Source organism: Dasypus novemcinctus, chromosome 7 (assembly GCF_030445035.2).
Source record: "Dasypus novemcinctus isolate mDasNov1 chromosome 7, mDasNov1.1.hap2, whole genome shotgun sequence".
NCBI lineage: Eukaryota > Metazoa > Chordata > Mammalia > Cingulata > Dasypodidae > Dasypus > Dasypus novemcinctus.
The window spans coordinates 83,177,974-83,195,575 of record NC_080679.1 but is presented as its reverse complement, the minus strand read 5'-3'; the positions used below and the strand labels follow the sequence as shown (position 1 = coordinate 83,195,575).

The window sequence follows — 17,602 nt, the reverse complement described above, 5'->3', positions numbered from 1 at the left end:
TAAATAAAAACTTTGCAAGGCATTTGTACTGTGTAATATGAGGGATGCACTTCAATTGACCCAATGTGATTGAATTGTTGATGTAGTCAGATGTGATAGAGAAATATTTCTATCAGTACATTAAACTGAAAAGTTATTTATTCTATTTAAAAATTTATGGGTAAGAAAAAAAATTCATCCAATTATTTTTGACTCTTCTGTATAAACACAAATAATACAAAGCAGAATACTACTAACCTGTAGCTTAAATAAAAAGCTTCAAATCTAAATTTTCCAGTATTAAAAAAATTCTCCATTGCAATAGTTTACATGCTTAGAAATGGGATGATATATTATACAGAATTTATTAATGTTGTTCAGTATAGTGTAAGAGGAAGGATTGAAATGTTTAATTATTTTAAATACAAATTTTATAAAACAGGAAAATTTTGAAATGTTGCTAATACATCTGTTAGAACAATGCATTTGTATTTAACTGTAGTAATACACTATATCGATGTTTCTTGTGTGCTTTTTATTTTTCATTTTGTATTTCTTTTGATATAGAAAATATTATTTCATAAACTCTTTTATTTCCTTGATATTATTCCTTCACATACTGAGCAAAACGAATTGGCCTAATTTTTAAAAGAATAGATTAATTATTTGATGGTGCACATTTCTTCTGATTCACCATTTAGAAAAGACGACTGTGTGCTTTCATGTGTATTTATTAAAATATGTACACACCATGACCTTCTTTATCTGTAAAACAACGACTTAGATTTATGAGCAATAAAGTTTATACTTCTAATAGAGAGACTGCTGTGTATAGAAAGACAAAAACTCTAGCAAATAATAGCACAAGTAAACATTGTTGCCAAAGACAAGCACTAATGGCATATGAATCTTTATTTTTACATAGTTTAACTTTGCTCTACATTTTTACTGCTGTATTGTCATAAAGACAACCTGGGACCTAAATTCTTTACAATTAATTTCTCAGGCACCATTTATGATGATAGTCTCTAAAGGTACTAGGATATATTTAACATTTTATAGAATCACTAAATGTATTTTTACAGTGACTAACATATATTAACATACTTAAACCACCACAACAAAAAGAAATACCTCATGTTTCTGCTTGTGTGTGCAATATGTATTTCAATGAAAAAAAAAAGCTATGTTTCAAAAAAAGAGAAGTTAATGAAAATTTTAAATTGGCCTTCCACATGTATTTAAATGAAGTATTTAACTATTTGGGTTTCCTTGGTTACCATAGTCACTGCAGACAGCTTCTTTTGGTGGAAGGTAGGGGTGGTGAATATTGGACTCTAAAACAAAGAATTAAAAGCCTTTATCCTTTAGTAGACATTGGCGGAATGTGATTCTGACCGTCCAGTAAAACCCGCGCCCACTCCCCATCACGAATTTCCTCTCTCCCGTGATTCAGGTATTCTGGCAGAACTGCAGTTCCACAATTCCTTACCCAGCATTCAGCATTCCGTTTCAGCTGTTGGAGGACTGCCTAAGCCTTATGCAAATGAGTCCAGCTCTGAGGCTCTAACTGCAGAAGGGAGAGGAGGAAGGCAGAAGGGAGTTCAAAGGTCACAGGGCTGGTGGAAAGCTGGATCAGTGGCTGAAAAAAAAATTCCAGGGCTCCTCTGCAGCAGTGTTTTGCAGCAGTTAAATGAAGTGTGCTTCATTTCTCAGAGAGAAGATATTACAGCGTGTGTGCCGTAGTCATTTAAAGTGCACGCAGGTATGGTGACAGATTCCATGATGCGCCTGATTTTATTTCTAAAAATGACACCGATGAGGATTGGCTATTTTAATTCTTTGTGGAAATCGGTAGGGTGTTCCTGTTTTTCAGGTTTCCCTTAGCTACTTTATTCCTTAAATCTTATTAATGCCTTCTCCATTCGAGGCTTGGGTGTTTTGTTCCAATGGAATAATTTCTCTTGAGGAAAAAATCAGATTTGGGCTTCCTAAATAATCCCATTTTGGAAAGTTTTTGAATGCGGAGAAGTATCTGTGTTGAAATATCTGGATAAATATCAAGGCTTACAACTTTTAGAGGATTTTCACATTTTTAAGGAATGTATTTTAAATAAGAACTGGGTTTCTAGTCTAAGATTCTGGTGAAGTATCTGGAATTAAATAATGTGTCCTTTTGTTCGTGTCCTGCAAAAGAATCATAAGAATAGTTTTAATAAGTTATATTTTACACTTCATTTTAAAAGAGGGCTTTACTTTTCAGAGTTTACATACTATATTTTACTGCTAAATATTTAAGAGACATTTTCTTATTTAACGTGTCTTTATTTCCCTAATTGGTATTAATTTTCTTTGGGACTTTTTAGACAGTGCTATTTTGAACTCAACATGCTCAACTTCCTATGACTTCCTTTTCAGCTAAGTCTGGATTGTAAAGTGATCCTGATAAATGTCACAGGACAAAAGTCTTTTTCCATGCACTAAAATATCACTTTTGTAAAGTGTGTGATTACATCATAGTAAAGTCTGACCTGCACCAAACAAATGTGTATTCAGTTTTATTGTTCATAAGCCTGTGTTGTGTTGTGTTTTTTTTTTTAATTTCCAAAATATATTTTAATAAATTGAATTGAAGTAGCTGGTCAACCTATGTTTATTTTAAATTTTAAATTTTTCAATCCAACAGTTATGATACTGATGGGGAAAATGTTATTTTCATATGCATCCAGTGTTCATTTGTCTACAGTACACATTGTATGTGTATGAAAATATGTTGGAAAAATGAAGAGACACAAAATAGCATTTAGAAATGAAATTCTACTTTATGTTTATTTATAATTGCATATATTTTAAATGAATTATACGTACATACAAAGAGCTCGTACATATTTAGATAAACTTAATTACTTTCTTTACAGTAGGAAGAGGGAGTTAATTTTATCATAATAATTAAGACTTGGTAGTTTGGTTAACAATATCTTTCATTTTACAATGTGGCAGGAGGAGAATTAGAGACCAAAACAATTATTATTATATGTCCTTGAAATAAGGACAATTATTTCAAGTATTTACAAAATTCACTTTATAGTGGTCGTTCAGGGCCAGATTCTCACCCTTTATCACTCTTCTGGGGGCATTATGACACTTATCCAGGACTCTGAGATTAATTTAGGAAAGGAATTCATGTTTTATGAGACTGTTTTTAAAATGCAAAAACTGCTATTTCTTTAAGCTCTTTCTATTTTGAAGCTTCAAGAATGACTATCTAAAACTGATATATTTTAAATAAATTGCTTCCTATTTATGTTGAGAGGAATATGCTGCTCTCTGGTCCAGACAAAATATTTGTAGACTTGTGCTTTTATGTGTGTATTTCAAGCAGCCAAATAAAATCTTTCTTCTGGTCAACCATATTTAATCCAACTATTTTAAAAAACAACAACAAAAAATTATTTTACCTTTAACTCAGTAATGCCCTTATTTTTTTCCTACTAGTTTCTCTGTGTGTGAGACAGAACATTTTAGGGCACACATGTACTCAGGCTAACGGCATGAAACATAGTCTAAAATCTACATATAACTTGTCATCTCAAAAAGCTCCCATGTAGGTTTTAAGTTATATATATTCTTCTCCAGAATTGGTGGTGCCAATGAAATAGAAAGAAAAAAATTGCTTGTAAAACATAGAAAGAAAACACTCAAAATAATTTATTCAAAGCAATCACATTTCTTTTTTTTATCTTGGCATCTCTTAAGAAAGTATTAGTGTTAGGCAAATGCTGGATAGTCTAAATCCATGTATCTACTCCATTTTGGAGATAACTCTTCCCATACTCTCTCTCTCTAAATTTTTATTCCCTTGCTTTTTCGTATTTCACAATTATTTTTACTGAAGTTGTTGTGCTAAATAAAAATACAAATATTTGAAGAAAAATAAGACAAATCTAAGCTTTATGTAATCTAAAATCCCGTATTGAAAACTGTTTACTATCATCACCATGTGGACAATGTGTATACGTACATGTGAATGTAGATGAGCAGAGAACTGGAAGTTTTCCTGTTAAAGACATCTCAAAATATAATGATAGCATCGTCTTATCACCTGTTGAACATTTAAATAGAATTGTGTCAATTTTATTGAAAAGTGTAAGGACAATAACATGGTAAAATCATTTTAAGGATCTCATTTTTATTCCATGTTATTCAAGCCACAGGAATCCTATGGTAATACTTAGTCTAGTATAGTGTGGACATTATCTAAACTACAAAACCTAAGTTACCAGGTTGCTAAAGGTTATAACTTAGAAGGCCAGTTAAAAAAAAATAATTGTTTTCATGGAAGCAAAATATAGTATACATCAATCTGCCTTGCTGAGCAAAGTGGAATATAGTTTAGGCTTTTCTTCATGTATAAGAATCATTATCCCACATTACATTAATTTGTTGTAAAAGACAAAACTGTTTCCCAATACTAAATTGTCTCCTGCTATTATATGCTTTTATAATTCTTCTGTGAATTTTTATAATTTTACTGTCTCCTTTCACATTAATATTTATTATTAGTCAATTATTGCTCCTAGCCTAAGAGCAATTCAAAAATCGAGTTTATGCACTTCGTTTTTCATTAAACTGTAAATCATTTAGAATTTGGTGGGCAATGGGAAAAAGATCAACATGCTTCATACTTCTATGTTATGAACGTCTCTCACACATACTTGCATATAGTATATACATGTATGTCTCTGTGTGTATATATATGATGTACAGCATAGGCACATAGGAAAAGAGAAAAATTTACTTTTAGTATTTTTTATGTTCTGGATGTGTTCAGGATATAGAAAATCTTTTGAACTCCAAATAAATGAGCAAATATTCTTTGTTGCTACAATGAGAATATGCCATATTAAGCCAGTAACATAAATTTGAAATTACTTTATATATACCTGGGAAATGGGGAATGCTAACATTTATACCAAAGAATTTATACAGGCCAAATTTTTCGTAGCATTTGACTAATCATTGGTGCCACAGAACTCCTTTCATCAGTTTCAGGAGTTGTGGTACATTTCATTTTCAAAGCCTGGGTCAAGTTTACTACCTGCCTCTACCATGCTAGCTGAGAAAAGTTATTGCTTGGGGAATCATTTAGCTCCATGAAATCACATATTCATTTACACTTAGCTGTGGTGTGTGTGTATGTGTGTGTGCATGCTTTTTGTTCTCCCCCATCCCATGCAAGGAAAGTGAAACAACTGAACTATCAATCCCCATTTCTTTGAGAGCTTACTGATGAGATGTGTTAAGATATCCAAGGTCTCTAATACCATCTCAGTGAGATGTTCTCATGCACTCTGAAGAACCTTTTTCCAACACTGGTTACATAAACTTAATGGCCTCAATAGTATAAATAGGTTAAGAGCTTAGGTTCAAGTCCCAACCCTGGTATCTCTTCCCAGATGTGCTCTGCCACTTATAAGCCCTGTTGTCTTGGACATGGTACTTGAACTCTATATTCCTCATCTTCTTCATCTGCTGAGTGGGGGTAATAGTGTCTCTACCAAAAGGTTTTTATGAAAATGAAATGACTTGATATATGACTAATAATAGCTAATATTAATATTTTTCAACCCATAGGAGTTGATTCCTCAGTGCTGATAAAGCAAGTTCTGCTTAAGCCTATAGTTACAGAGAATCCTGAAGGAACAAGAGAATTGTTTTCCAAAAATAGAAACCTACCAGGAGTTTGTGTGAGGTCATACCTAGGTAGAACTCAGCAGCTGATTCCTACTACTCTGATGGAGTAAGTAGAAAAGATAGCCATGATACCCAAAGTTCAAACTCTATGTGGCCTTCTAATACCGGGAACTTTTTCTCCTGGAGCCCAAACTCCACAAAATCCTCACATATGATATGGCAATGTGGATTTTTCTGAGCTTACTTGCTTTTATATTCTCTATATTTAAAATTTCCATCTTTGTGCTTTTACTCTTCTATTTTTTCATTTTGACTATGTAAAATGAAAGCATCAGTTATTTCTCTCTGCTCCAACTAGACTTTCTGTCCCATCTATGGACTATGAGATTTTCAATTACAAGGAGAGCCTGCCACATAGTAGGTGTCCGAGAACTATTTGCTGAGCAAATCCTATTATGAAGCCTAAATCTACCTAACACTCTAGAAGTGCTAATTTGTCTGAATTATGGAAGAATCTCTCAGTTTTATTGGTATTTTAAAGTACATGCATGTCATAATGATGTTTAGAAATAGTGCGATTGATTTACTCACAAGATTTTTCAAAAGAAATGTATAAAATACACCTACATTTTTTTTAATTTAAAAAGTGTTTTAACAATAGAATTCCTAGAAGTGATTTTTGATAAACTAATTGGGAGAGCATCATGACTCTCCATTTTTGTGAAACTTGCTTGAATGGGTGAAGATTCTCTACAAACAGTGGATTTCCAACATTTAAATGATCGTGTGAATTTAAATGATCATGTGACTTCTATTATGAACACATTTTAATTTGTGTCAATAGGACTTTCACTGAAACTTGAAAATCCAGATACTTAATCTTATACTGTATATTACTATTACTAAATGCTGCTTAATGCAGTGTCAGCTGTCTTAGATAGTAAAAATCTTTATTTAGCCAAAGGTGGTGATTCATTCTAAGGAACATCCAGCATATTTTTTTTCTATTTGTTCTAATTTTTAAAATAGCTTTTATTTTCTGTGCAGTATCTTTGGCAGGGTCCCAGTGCTTGGGTGGGAATTCTCCTAAAGTTTAGCTTGTCTATATTTTATTCTGCTGTCCACTTTAGAGTACTTTATGTGGGAAATTTTTTTTTATGAACTTTATTTTTAGAGAAGTTTTCCATTTGTATTTACAGAAAAATTATACCAAAAATAGAAGGAATTGCCATATAACCCCACCCCTTGTACCCACAAATTTACCCCTATTATTGACAGATTAGTGGGGTACATTTTTAAAGTTCCCTTTCCTTCAGACTATTCTGATGTTTCCTCTGAAGGAAAATATGCCATAACCCATTGATTTATACTGGCCAGTCTATTTTATTATTCAATCAGAGACTTTCTGAAAGACTGAGAGAAACATCTTAAGCACTATGGAAGAAAAAAAATGTTCTCCAGGGCTACAATAATAATAATTCTAAATTCTTCCACAACTGTGTGGTCTTTTTTTCCCTTAATGTGGTAAGTCTTGCCAAGTCCTTCAAAGAATCAGGCTAAATACTGTTCTTTAGTCTTAATAGCAATAAATTTTGCATTGACTTCTCTTGGCACTTAGAATTTTAGCATGGGAAAAACAGACCATCAGCAGACACTTGATCAATTTCTAACAGTTTTAAAAGCCTTATAATGTTGTTGATTGGTTTTCTCTGCTCTTGCTAACTAAAAGAGCATCCTAAAAGTTGACTTTAAGATAGGATGGGAGCGGATGCGACTTAAGCGGTGGAGTACCCACCTCCTATGTGGGAGGTCCTGGGTTTGGTTCCCTGTGCCTCCTGAAAAAGCAAACAAACAACAACAAGCAAAAACAAATGATAAAACCAACTCAGGAAAGCTGATGTGGCCCATTGGTTAAACACCAGCTTCTCACATATGAGGTCCCAGGTTCAATCCCCAGGCCCTGGTACCTCAAAAAAAAAAAAGACTTTTGATTCCCAGTCCAATATGTATTCAGTTTTACCATGTTGCAAAATACCTAATAATGATTACCGATTAAAATCAGGAGGCTTTACAAACCCAAGGTCTGGCTTTCTTTCATGAATATTAATCCCAATGGCACACAAGTATATATAACATGGAAAGCTTCTTGGGGACCCTCCAACAGGACAGAATCCTAGAGAACCACTTTAGCTCTAGTGAATGGAGTAGCCATCCATCCTGTATCAACAGGGCATACATTTAGCCATTGAAATTTGCACAGGTTAAGGGAAGAGGGTATAGACAGAGGCAAAAGCCTTTGCATAGAGGCCACAGGCTATAGAAATAACTCATCACATAGCTTTTATCATTTACTCCCAGGCGGTGGGGATTGCTTTGCATCAGAGCCTATTTTTACTATTTGTACCCTGCCCCTTATTTTGATAGATGTGATAACTGAGCCCCAAAGAGGTAATCTCTTACTTAAAAACATTATACCACTTGTTAGTAGCAGATCCAGAATTAGACTCCAAATTGATAACATTAATTTCTTGAGCAGGCTCTGGAATACATATTCAGTCCATGAAGAACCTTAAAGTCAAATGTGAGACAAGGCCAGGTAACCCAACATTTATACTACAGTATGATAAGTGCTGGTAAGTGCAAGGTCCCAGTAGAAGTCATTTAAGCCAATGTGAGACTGGAGCATTGTGTCAGGCCTAAAACCTTGGCCAAATAATGCAGCCTCCCAAATCCTCAGAATCTGCTGTTAAAACTACTTCGTAGGTTCTTGGGAAGACTACAGAGTAGGGGAACAAAGTGCCTGACGCATAGTAGGTGCTCACTAAAGGCTGACTGGTATTAACAAACTTAATGAGTCCATCTAAACACCTTTTGGGAAAAACACTGTTACTTGTCTCAGTCAAGTAGCCATTAAGCTACAAAGTTACAAATGAGGCCAATTTTTGGCAGCTGAGTTACAGTAGTATGTGGCAGCCAAGAGAGCAGTAAAGGAAGGCACGATAAGGATGGGTAGGGAATGTCTTCTGGAGCCAGAAGAAACTGAGAGTGCTACTAAGAGCTCTGCCCTAGGCAGTGGGGGATTCTGGTGGGAAAGGGAATAAGGACACCATATCTAATCTCTTTGGTAATTTGAACTAATGTGCTCACAATGAGTCATTTCTCCTAGTTTTGGATATCTCCCAAGACTGGGGAAATGTATAAATCATCAGAGCAGAGGTTCTTACTTAACCTGGAAGTCCATGGGTAGAGGGCATGCTTTTGTGCTTATGTGCACTTTCTTCAGAGAAAGGGGTTCATTTCTTTCATCGGTTTTTCAAACACAAATCATCGAACTCCAGCGCTGTTGAGAACTACTACATGTAAAGTAACTTAGAGTTTTAACCAAGGTCACAGGAAACTCTGGCATAAGGAATTCATACATGATTGGAAAACCCCACAATCATTATTTCTCCAACAAAAATGTTTATTAGGCAGGAGTGCTCCCAGGGTTCTTGGCTTAAACAGACCTGGACAAGAGAGGTGTGTTTGGCTGACTTGTGCTTCTTACATTGGCAAGCCACCAGCAGCATTTTTCACATTGGTGGTGCCCCGTGGAAACACCTTAAGGGCTTTTACCTTGTAAAATCACTGCCAAATCCCTATCCTCTTGGCTACAGATATGATAATTTCTTGCCAAATGGGCTAAGGCAGAAATGGTCTTTGTATTGTAGAAGAAGATTTTCTTTGGAGAAATACTTAAGTATTCTCTGAAGCGTGGAGTGGCAAATGTTGAAGGTATCCTTTTTGTCCACTTAATTGCTATGTGGTGGCCTACCTTCTAACAATTACATTAAATAGTGTTGTTGAAAAGTGTCTCCCCCACATATACCTGCACTTTTTCCTTTTAATCAAAATATGGCGCACTGTCATTTTGCAGTTAACACCCGTGAATTATTGGAAAAGGCCCCAGTGGGAGGGAGCATAACAGGAATACCAAGTTCCAATCCTGCCTTGCTGAATAACTTTAGACAACATAGTTAACTTCTCTGAAACTCAATTTCTTTACCTGTAAAACAAGGATGACAAAGACAGTTGTTGTAAAGATTCATTAATATCAAGATTGTAAAATAGCACCTATTAGAGCTCAAGAAATTGAAATCCCCTTCAGTCTCCCTGCCCCCCCAACCCTCTATATAGTAGGCTCTTTTCTGACTTCTCCTGGTCTATAGGTTTTATGCAGGAAACATACAGAAAGAAACTTAGCATGCGAGAAATACTATTTAAATTAAACATAAGCAACAAATAATAGAACACATAGAATAAAAACAAATGAATAATGCTTCTTAGCGAGGTTCAAATGCCTGCTTAGCCCACTTTTAAGAAGCTCTCTCAGAGATCCTGGCAGTGGAGGCCAAGGTCACCACGACTGATGAAGAATCAAATAGCAGCAAAGAGAGGAGCTTCCAAATGGCACTTGGAGTTCATTTTAACCACAGTTGTTGGAAAAGAAATATATGCCACATATTTCTTAGCATTGAGGAGATGGTCTTCCCAACTCTACAGGCTAGTATGCAAAACATATGAGAGTTCAATGAATAAAAAGAAAAGAAAAGAATTTGTTTAAAGGCTGAACACGAAAAAGGCTTAAAAAACTGAGTTAAAGGACTTGGAAAAATTTGAGAACATTTCGGCTGTTCTGAAGCCTGCAAAAGAAATCATTTATTTTAGAAGGGCAACTACCTAAAATAATTATTACTTTTATAGAAACTTTAGACTATAACCAACATTTTATTAAAATGTAGTGTAAGGAAGAACATTATAGAAGTCTCAAAATCATGGCTAAAAAAGATGGGGAATGTAAAAGATTTAACATAAACTTAGTTAAAATTTTATCTACATATTTAGGAACTTATCTGGACATCTACACATGTCACCCAAAAGAATAAAAATAATATAATGGTTTCTTAACTGGCCTTTACTTTCTTAAATATTGGCATAAAATCTACACATCATCAGTTGGACAACTATCCTCTCCATCTCCATCTGGCCCAGTAGACAATCTGGTTGATGATGTATGTTACCATGAATAATCTTGCTTTTGCCAGCTAAGCTTTTTCCACTTACTATCACAGACTAGCTATGCATCAGTATTTTCATCAAACTGTTTGCAATATATCTCATTCCATCATTTGACTTTGGTTCAGCAGCCAGAAGAAACATCAAAATTGCTTTCCATTCTGAGTAAAGGTGATGAGGAAAACATTTTTTTTTTCTGTGCAACTCAATTCAGACACTGTTTCCTGGGCCCTAGGGCCGTGGTTAATTGAAGGGATTGGTAGCCTTATTTTATCAAGGTCCTTGAAGCAGAACTTTATCATAGTTTCTTAGCTTTTTTTTTTTATTTTCATTTTGAAATACTTTCAAACTTACAAGACAGTTACAAAAAAATAATACAAACCCCATACAGAACAAATAGAATAAAAACAAATTAATACAACTTCTCAACTAGGTTTGAATGAGAACTCCAACATTTCCTTATGTCCCCAGATACCCAATTCCATCAGTGTTAGACTTTTGCCACATTTTCTGTATCATTCTATATTTGTCTATCTATCTGTCTATTTATCAATTTTCTGAACACTTATGTATAGGTTGTATACATCATAGTCCTTCAACACTACCATGTATATTTCCTAAGAACAGGATACTCACATTACCACCTTAAGTGCATTTATCAAGTTCAAGAAATTTAACATTTATATGAAGTTTATAGTCTGTTCCAATTTTTTCATATGTCCCAATAATATCCCTTTGAGCCTTTTTTTCTTCCTCCTGGCTAGATCCCATACAGGATCAAATATTGCTTTTAATTGTCATTGTCTCCTTAGTTGCTCTTTTTTTTTTTTTTTGATATTGTGGGAACACAGATACAACATAAACTTTCCCATCTCAACCACTCTCAAGCACACCAGTCAATGGGGCTAATCACATTCACAGTTTCACAGTATTGTAGTACCCCACCACCTTCCATTACTAAAACTTTCTCATCTCCTCAAACAGAATCCCTGCATGATTATGCATTAACTGCCCATTCCCTCTGCCTGCCACTCCTGGCAACTTATGATCCAGTTTCTGTCTCTATGAGCTTGCATATTCTCAATATTTTCTTTGTAGTAACCATGGGACTTAAATTTGACATCCTAAATCTATAATATTAAATTTGAATTGAGGTTGCTAGAGCTTAGGCCTGGTAACAGCTGAACTCTAGTGAAATATACAAGAATTTCTGCAGCTGTAATCCCAGAGGCTGCCCTGGTTCCTGAGTTCCCTGGACTTGAGTTTTTAGTTCTACTTTAGATTATATGAAGTAGTCCAGTAATTTTCCAACAGATGTCTTTTGCTTAATTTAGCTAGAATTGGTTTTTGTGTTGCTTGCAAGTATAAATATTGCAAGATGTTTTGAGGTCAGTTTCATCTATTTTGATTCTCAATCATCTACATTATGCCAGAGATTTTGTTAATCATTAGCGATAGGGAGGTGAATGAGAGGAACATCATTTCTGCCTTCATGGACCTTGCAGTTTAGCAGAAAAAACAGACATTCATAAATTAATTAAAGTATGGAAAAGAAAGGGCTTCATTTTCATTTATTGAACAAATATTTATTGAGCACCTGTCATGTACCAGGCACTGTTCTAGGCCCTTGGAACATCAGTAAACAAAACTAAGATCTCTGCCCTTGTATGTTCTATCAAGGTATAAAAAGAGTAAATAATAAACATAGAAATACATAAGTAAGAAGAATTTAGAAGGTGGCAAGTGCTGTGGAAAAAATTTAAAAGCAGATCAAATGAATGGTATATCAAAAGGACTAGAGGACACAGAGAAATGTTAAGTTGGAGAAACTGAAAGATTAGAGCTGAAATATAGACAAGGCCAGTGGTTCAAAATGAGGATGAAGAGGCTAGCCAAGCTAGATTGTTAAGGATTTTATAAACCATTAAGGATCTTGAACTTTATCCTAAAGCAATCTGAAGTCACTTAAGAATTTTAAGTCATAGAGTAACATGATCAAATTTGCATTTTAAGTTTTTGAATGAGAATAATACTGAATGGGAGTGAATAAATAAGAGGCCCTTGCCTTAGTCCGAGTGACAAATGGTGGTGCACTTGATTGGCAAGTGTGTCATGAATTACAAAGTGGTAGCTGTGGGGAAAATGACTTTTCTGGAGGTTTCAACTTTCAGTTTCTCCTGTCTAGAATAAATTAATGCCTATCCAGCTTTATCTTCTGTTCTTTGGGCTTTGATGCTATATAAAAACAATTTGAAATGTTGACCACCTTTACACTGACTTGTTATATACCAGATTTAGTTATGCCTCATCTTTAGGAACAAAAATATAATATGTGGGTCTTTCACTATGGCAGCTATACAACAGGTATTCCTTTTCACCTAGAAGTATATCTAGCAGCGAAATACTGCCAACCTCAAAGTCCAAGAAAATCAGTACAAGATGCATTCAAACCAAGTATACACAACTTTTCCCTAATCCTTGTATTCTTTTCTTTCCCAGTACATAGGTCTAGAGGACATAAAACCACAAGCTTCCTTTACCACTCCCGCACTGAATCTAGATAAGATTCTACATACAAAAGGAGGCTTTTCAATTCACTTATTCCTCCAAAATTCTCTCTTCTTGTTGTTGAGGAAGTGGAAAAGGAAGAGAAGAGTATCAAGAACCACCTTTTGTGATGTGGAAAGATGGTTCTCTGTACCCTATTGCCCTATTGAATGTCCTAGTTCTTGAGAAATCTGCCTTTCATAAGGAAGCTGGTATGGGTAGAACTTGGGAAACAGGGTTTGAAAAGGACATGATTTTTAACAGTTCTTTTGCAATATCTTATTATAAAAATGTACTTTTTAAACATGAGTTTCTGTCTTGTTTTACTTTGTGTCTTGGAGTCTTTCCCTTGTGAATTATTTTGCATCTTGTTTGAAGTGAACCATTTTAAAATTTATATCCTGTCCTACTTTTATTTCAAGAACTTTACTTAAAATATCTTTTTTCCCTCTTTGCTCTGCTCAGATATGCATGAACATTTTATGCATTTCACACTCTTAAAGATGGAGAAAATAATATGTTAACTGAATAGTGGTAAAATGAGGGTGAAATAGAAATTTCGTTCTCAAAAAAGCAGACAATGCATTATCTCCTATTGCTATCAGTTGTCTTTATTGTTAGTATAATAGTCATACAAAAGACATGGATTAATAAAACAAGACAGTAGGATTGACTCTGATGCAGGCTAGCATAGTGGATGTTAGCTCCCTGAAGGCAGGTACCTTGTTCTATTTTGTTTTGTGTCCCTATCTTACACAAGAAGGAGTTAGTAGGTGCTCAGTAGTTACTCAACATTGGTGCTAATGGGATAAATTGTAATTAATAAGAAATACTTAGGCATATCTAATACTGTACTTATTTTAGTAAAAATCACACCAGGAACAGCCAAGGAAGAGATTTTCGACTAGGAAATGGTCCTGGTAATGGGACTCTATGGCTGGAGTGTGGACACATCCACAGAAATGCAGGAGGGAACTATGATGAGAGGACTAGAAATTAGAAAAGTGGTTCCCAAATTAGATCTGCATCAGAAGCTGCTGGAGCACTTCCTAAAGCATAGAATGCTGGGTCCCAACCCCAGGGTTTCCAATTTGGTAGATTTGGAGTGGGGCCTGAGAATTTGAATTTCTAAAAATATTTTCCTCCCAGGTGATGCTGTGTTTGCTGATCCAGGGGTATCAATCACTTTGAAAACCACTAAATGAGCTCTTGAAGAGCTAGCCCATCTCAGCAGGTTGTTATGTGATCTGCACAGGGAAGGGGGGATTTCAGATATTTCTGAGAGTGGTGCTTCGATCCTGTTACAGAATGGACATCAGAATAGTTCTAAGGGTCTTTCTTCCTCCTGATCAACAGGACTGATGGCAAAAGTCCTGACAGGAAAAGAACAGAGTGGCTTTAAGGACTCAAATAAGAGTTAAAACCAGCTGACAAAAATGAGCTGGAAGATGGAATTCATGGAATTGACTTAGTAATACTTTGAGCTGTTAACCTAATTTAGGTACGTAAGAACATGTACTTATATCTAAGCTAATTTATATATAGCATATTCCTCCAAATATCCTTACACTGCAAGGAAAGCTTAAGCCCTATAGCTGACTGTCATGTGTAAATTTAAAATGGAGAAAGTAGAGAAAGGGCAGCCCAAGTAGAGAAGAAAGCCCATCCAATCTAGAGAAATGATTTAGGAGAAACCACACCCACTTCCCACTCAATTAGTGCTACATCGCAGGTAAATGGCTTTAGAATGTTTCTGTAAAAGTGGCAGCAGATTCAGCACCCCAGAAGCATGGCAACACGTTTCACCTTATTACAATATTGAAATGGAAACTACCAAATATTGAAAAGGAAACTACCTAAAATTTAAAATTTTGCTTCAGTGTACTCAGCTAATTAGGATTCTTGCACTTTGAAACTTGAGTTTGAAGTTGTGGCATAATTATACGTGTTTCTTCCAGATGAAATTTATATAAGGGGACTTGACATTTATTTTTCTTTGCAGGACTTTATGGGCCCAAGATTTTAAGGGTTTTCTCAATTTGCCAACCAAAAGGAATAGGAGTATTAAATTAAAATGAGCTATGTCTGAAAAACATATTACATTTGGAAATCAAATGGTTAAATGATCATATTCAACTAATTTGGTTTTGTTAATTTGAAAATAGAAAAAAAATCTCCTTAGTGATCCTTTCAAGGGAAAGCTATAGCTCAGCTCATGTATAAAAGGCTACATAAAAATGACTCTGGAGACCTTGACTACACATTCAGCTCAATGCTTCGTTGCTCCCATTCCTATTACAGGTACATGTGACAGCACTGCAGCTATGAGTGGAATTTTAAAGAGGAAGTTTGAAGAAGTTGACGGTTCCTCACCCTGCTCCTCTGTGCGGGAATCAGATGATGAAGTCTCTAGCAGTGAAAGTGCTGACAGTGGGGACAGTGTCAATCCCTCCACATCTAATCACTTCACCCGTGAGTATTAAAATCATACCTGAAGCTGATTGTCTGAGTCTACAGCGAAAATAACGGTGTCGTCTTGGTCATTTCTTTATCCTTTATTGCTGTTTAGGAGTGTGTTTGTTTGTTTTTAATTTCCCAGTAAATCTTAACAAAAGCTATTTCCTGAAACTGAAGTATTTTTTAGGCAAATCAGTGGATTCTTTTCTTAGGATTACTTTTGGCAGTAAATTATTTGATTATGTTAACCAAATTATTCCATGAAAAATAACGTCTTATTTTTTTTCTTTTCCAAGGATGGGCCAATGTTATGGGAATAGATGGAGAAAGGCAGGGTGGGGAGTAAATCCAGGCTCAAAAAAAAATTCATCTGTCAATAAGTGAAATGGCATTCTGTGGGGAAAAGTGGGATGTGTTCAGAAACGGAAGCTCAAGATTATGCTGGGAAAGGCTTAGCCAGCCATGCATTATGGAGAGATGAGAAAGCAGCAAAACTCCCCCATAAATACAAGTGTGACTTCTTTCTTCCTCATCCCTTTGTCACATCCCCAAAAATAGGATTTAAAACCAATAAGGAAATAAAAAAGATGTAGATTTTCCTTTGATTCCTTTTTCTGCCACACTGTCACATCAGGCCTTCCTGTCAGGTAGTCTTATAAGGTTTGAAGGACCAATGAGAAAACGTAAGGTAATATACTCTAGAAGCTAAAGGAAACTAGAAAAACTAAAAAAATTTTTCTTGAATTTATACTTCCTAAACAGGAAGATTTTCATGTATCATGATATCATGATATCATGATAAATAGCTTGTCTTGGTTTACCTATTTTCCAATTAAGTGGTTGATTTAATTAATGTGTGATCCCACAAGGTAGAATTTATTTAGAAACAATATAGATAGACAGATGAAATGACCACATCTGTAAGAGTCAATTAGGAACTAAATAAAACTGTTGAACATGAAATAAACATACTAAAATTAACAGCACGTGTTTAAAGCAAAACTCAGTAGACAATATAAGGAACAGGCAATCACTATTATTATATCAGGAAAAAAACACAAAATATCCAGTGACAAAGTTAATATGTGATATAGGTGATCTACAAATGCATTTACATATATCATGATGATATGAAATGAGCTTATGCTTTTGATTCAAAAGAAGATATATGTTTACTTATTTAGTCTTAAAACTAATAGTGATAAATAGCATCATCTAACTGGGTTTTGTGAAGATCAAACAGCACAAGTGAGATAATACACATGAAAAAGCTTTGTAAATTGTCAAGTGCTAAGCACAGGTTATATTAAAAATTATTATCATAACTAACATTTATTGGATGCATGCTATGCTCCAATAGTTCTATATATATTGTCCCTGCTACTTATAGCAATTTTGAAAGTAATTCTGCCTCAGTATACAGAGGAAAAGCCTGAAGTTCAGAGAGACTAAACATCTTTTCCAAGATCACACAGGTTTTAGACCAAGATATATATATATACATGTTCCATTCCAATGATTCCACCTTTTCCATTATCTCATTCTTCCTCTTAGTTCTATAATAGTGGGCATATCTTTAAAATGTTTATTGTGAGCTATAAAAGAAAACTTTAATTAGTGAAGGAACACGTTGTTTCTTAATTTATACATATAAGAGTATAGTATCAATACAATCCTAAATTGGATTTTCTTAGAAGGAGACAGAGTGTTAAAAAATCTTTTTGGAAAAATAAATTAATAAGAATAAAGGGATATTTTTTAAAAGAAGCCATAAATGTTGAAAAGCCATTTCAGATATCAAGTCATAGTAGAAAACAATATAATTTAAGCTTCTGGTACTGTTTTAGATCTAGGAATTTATAAAAATATT

The 17,602-nt window shown here is 34.7% G+C and overlaps 1 protein-coding gene across 3 annotated transcripts in view; it reads left to right on the top strand.

The window, feature by feature from the left end:
- CSRNP3 (cysteine and serine rich nuclear protein 3) overlaps positions 1–17,602 on the top strand; it is a 211,677-nt gene that overhangs the window by 119,015 nt on the left and 75,060 nt on the right. For 2 of the 3 annotated variants that reach the window (XM_023590486.3, XM_071216336.1), the window contains one exon: positions 15,577–15,747. In XM_023590486.3, the coding sequence (XP_023446254.2) occupies positions 15,600–15,747 (148 nt within the window). In that variant the 5' untranslated portion in view covers positions 15,577–15,599. Of the gene's footprint in view, positions 1–1,435; positions 1,745–15,576; positions 15,748–17,602 lie in introns of those variants that run through there. The other variant, XM_071216337.1, reaches the window with a different exon arrangement.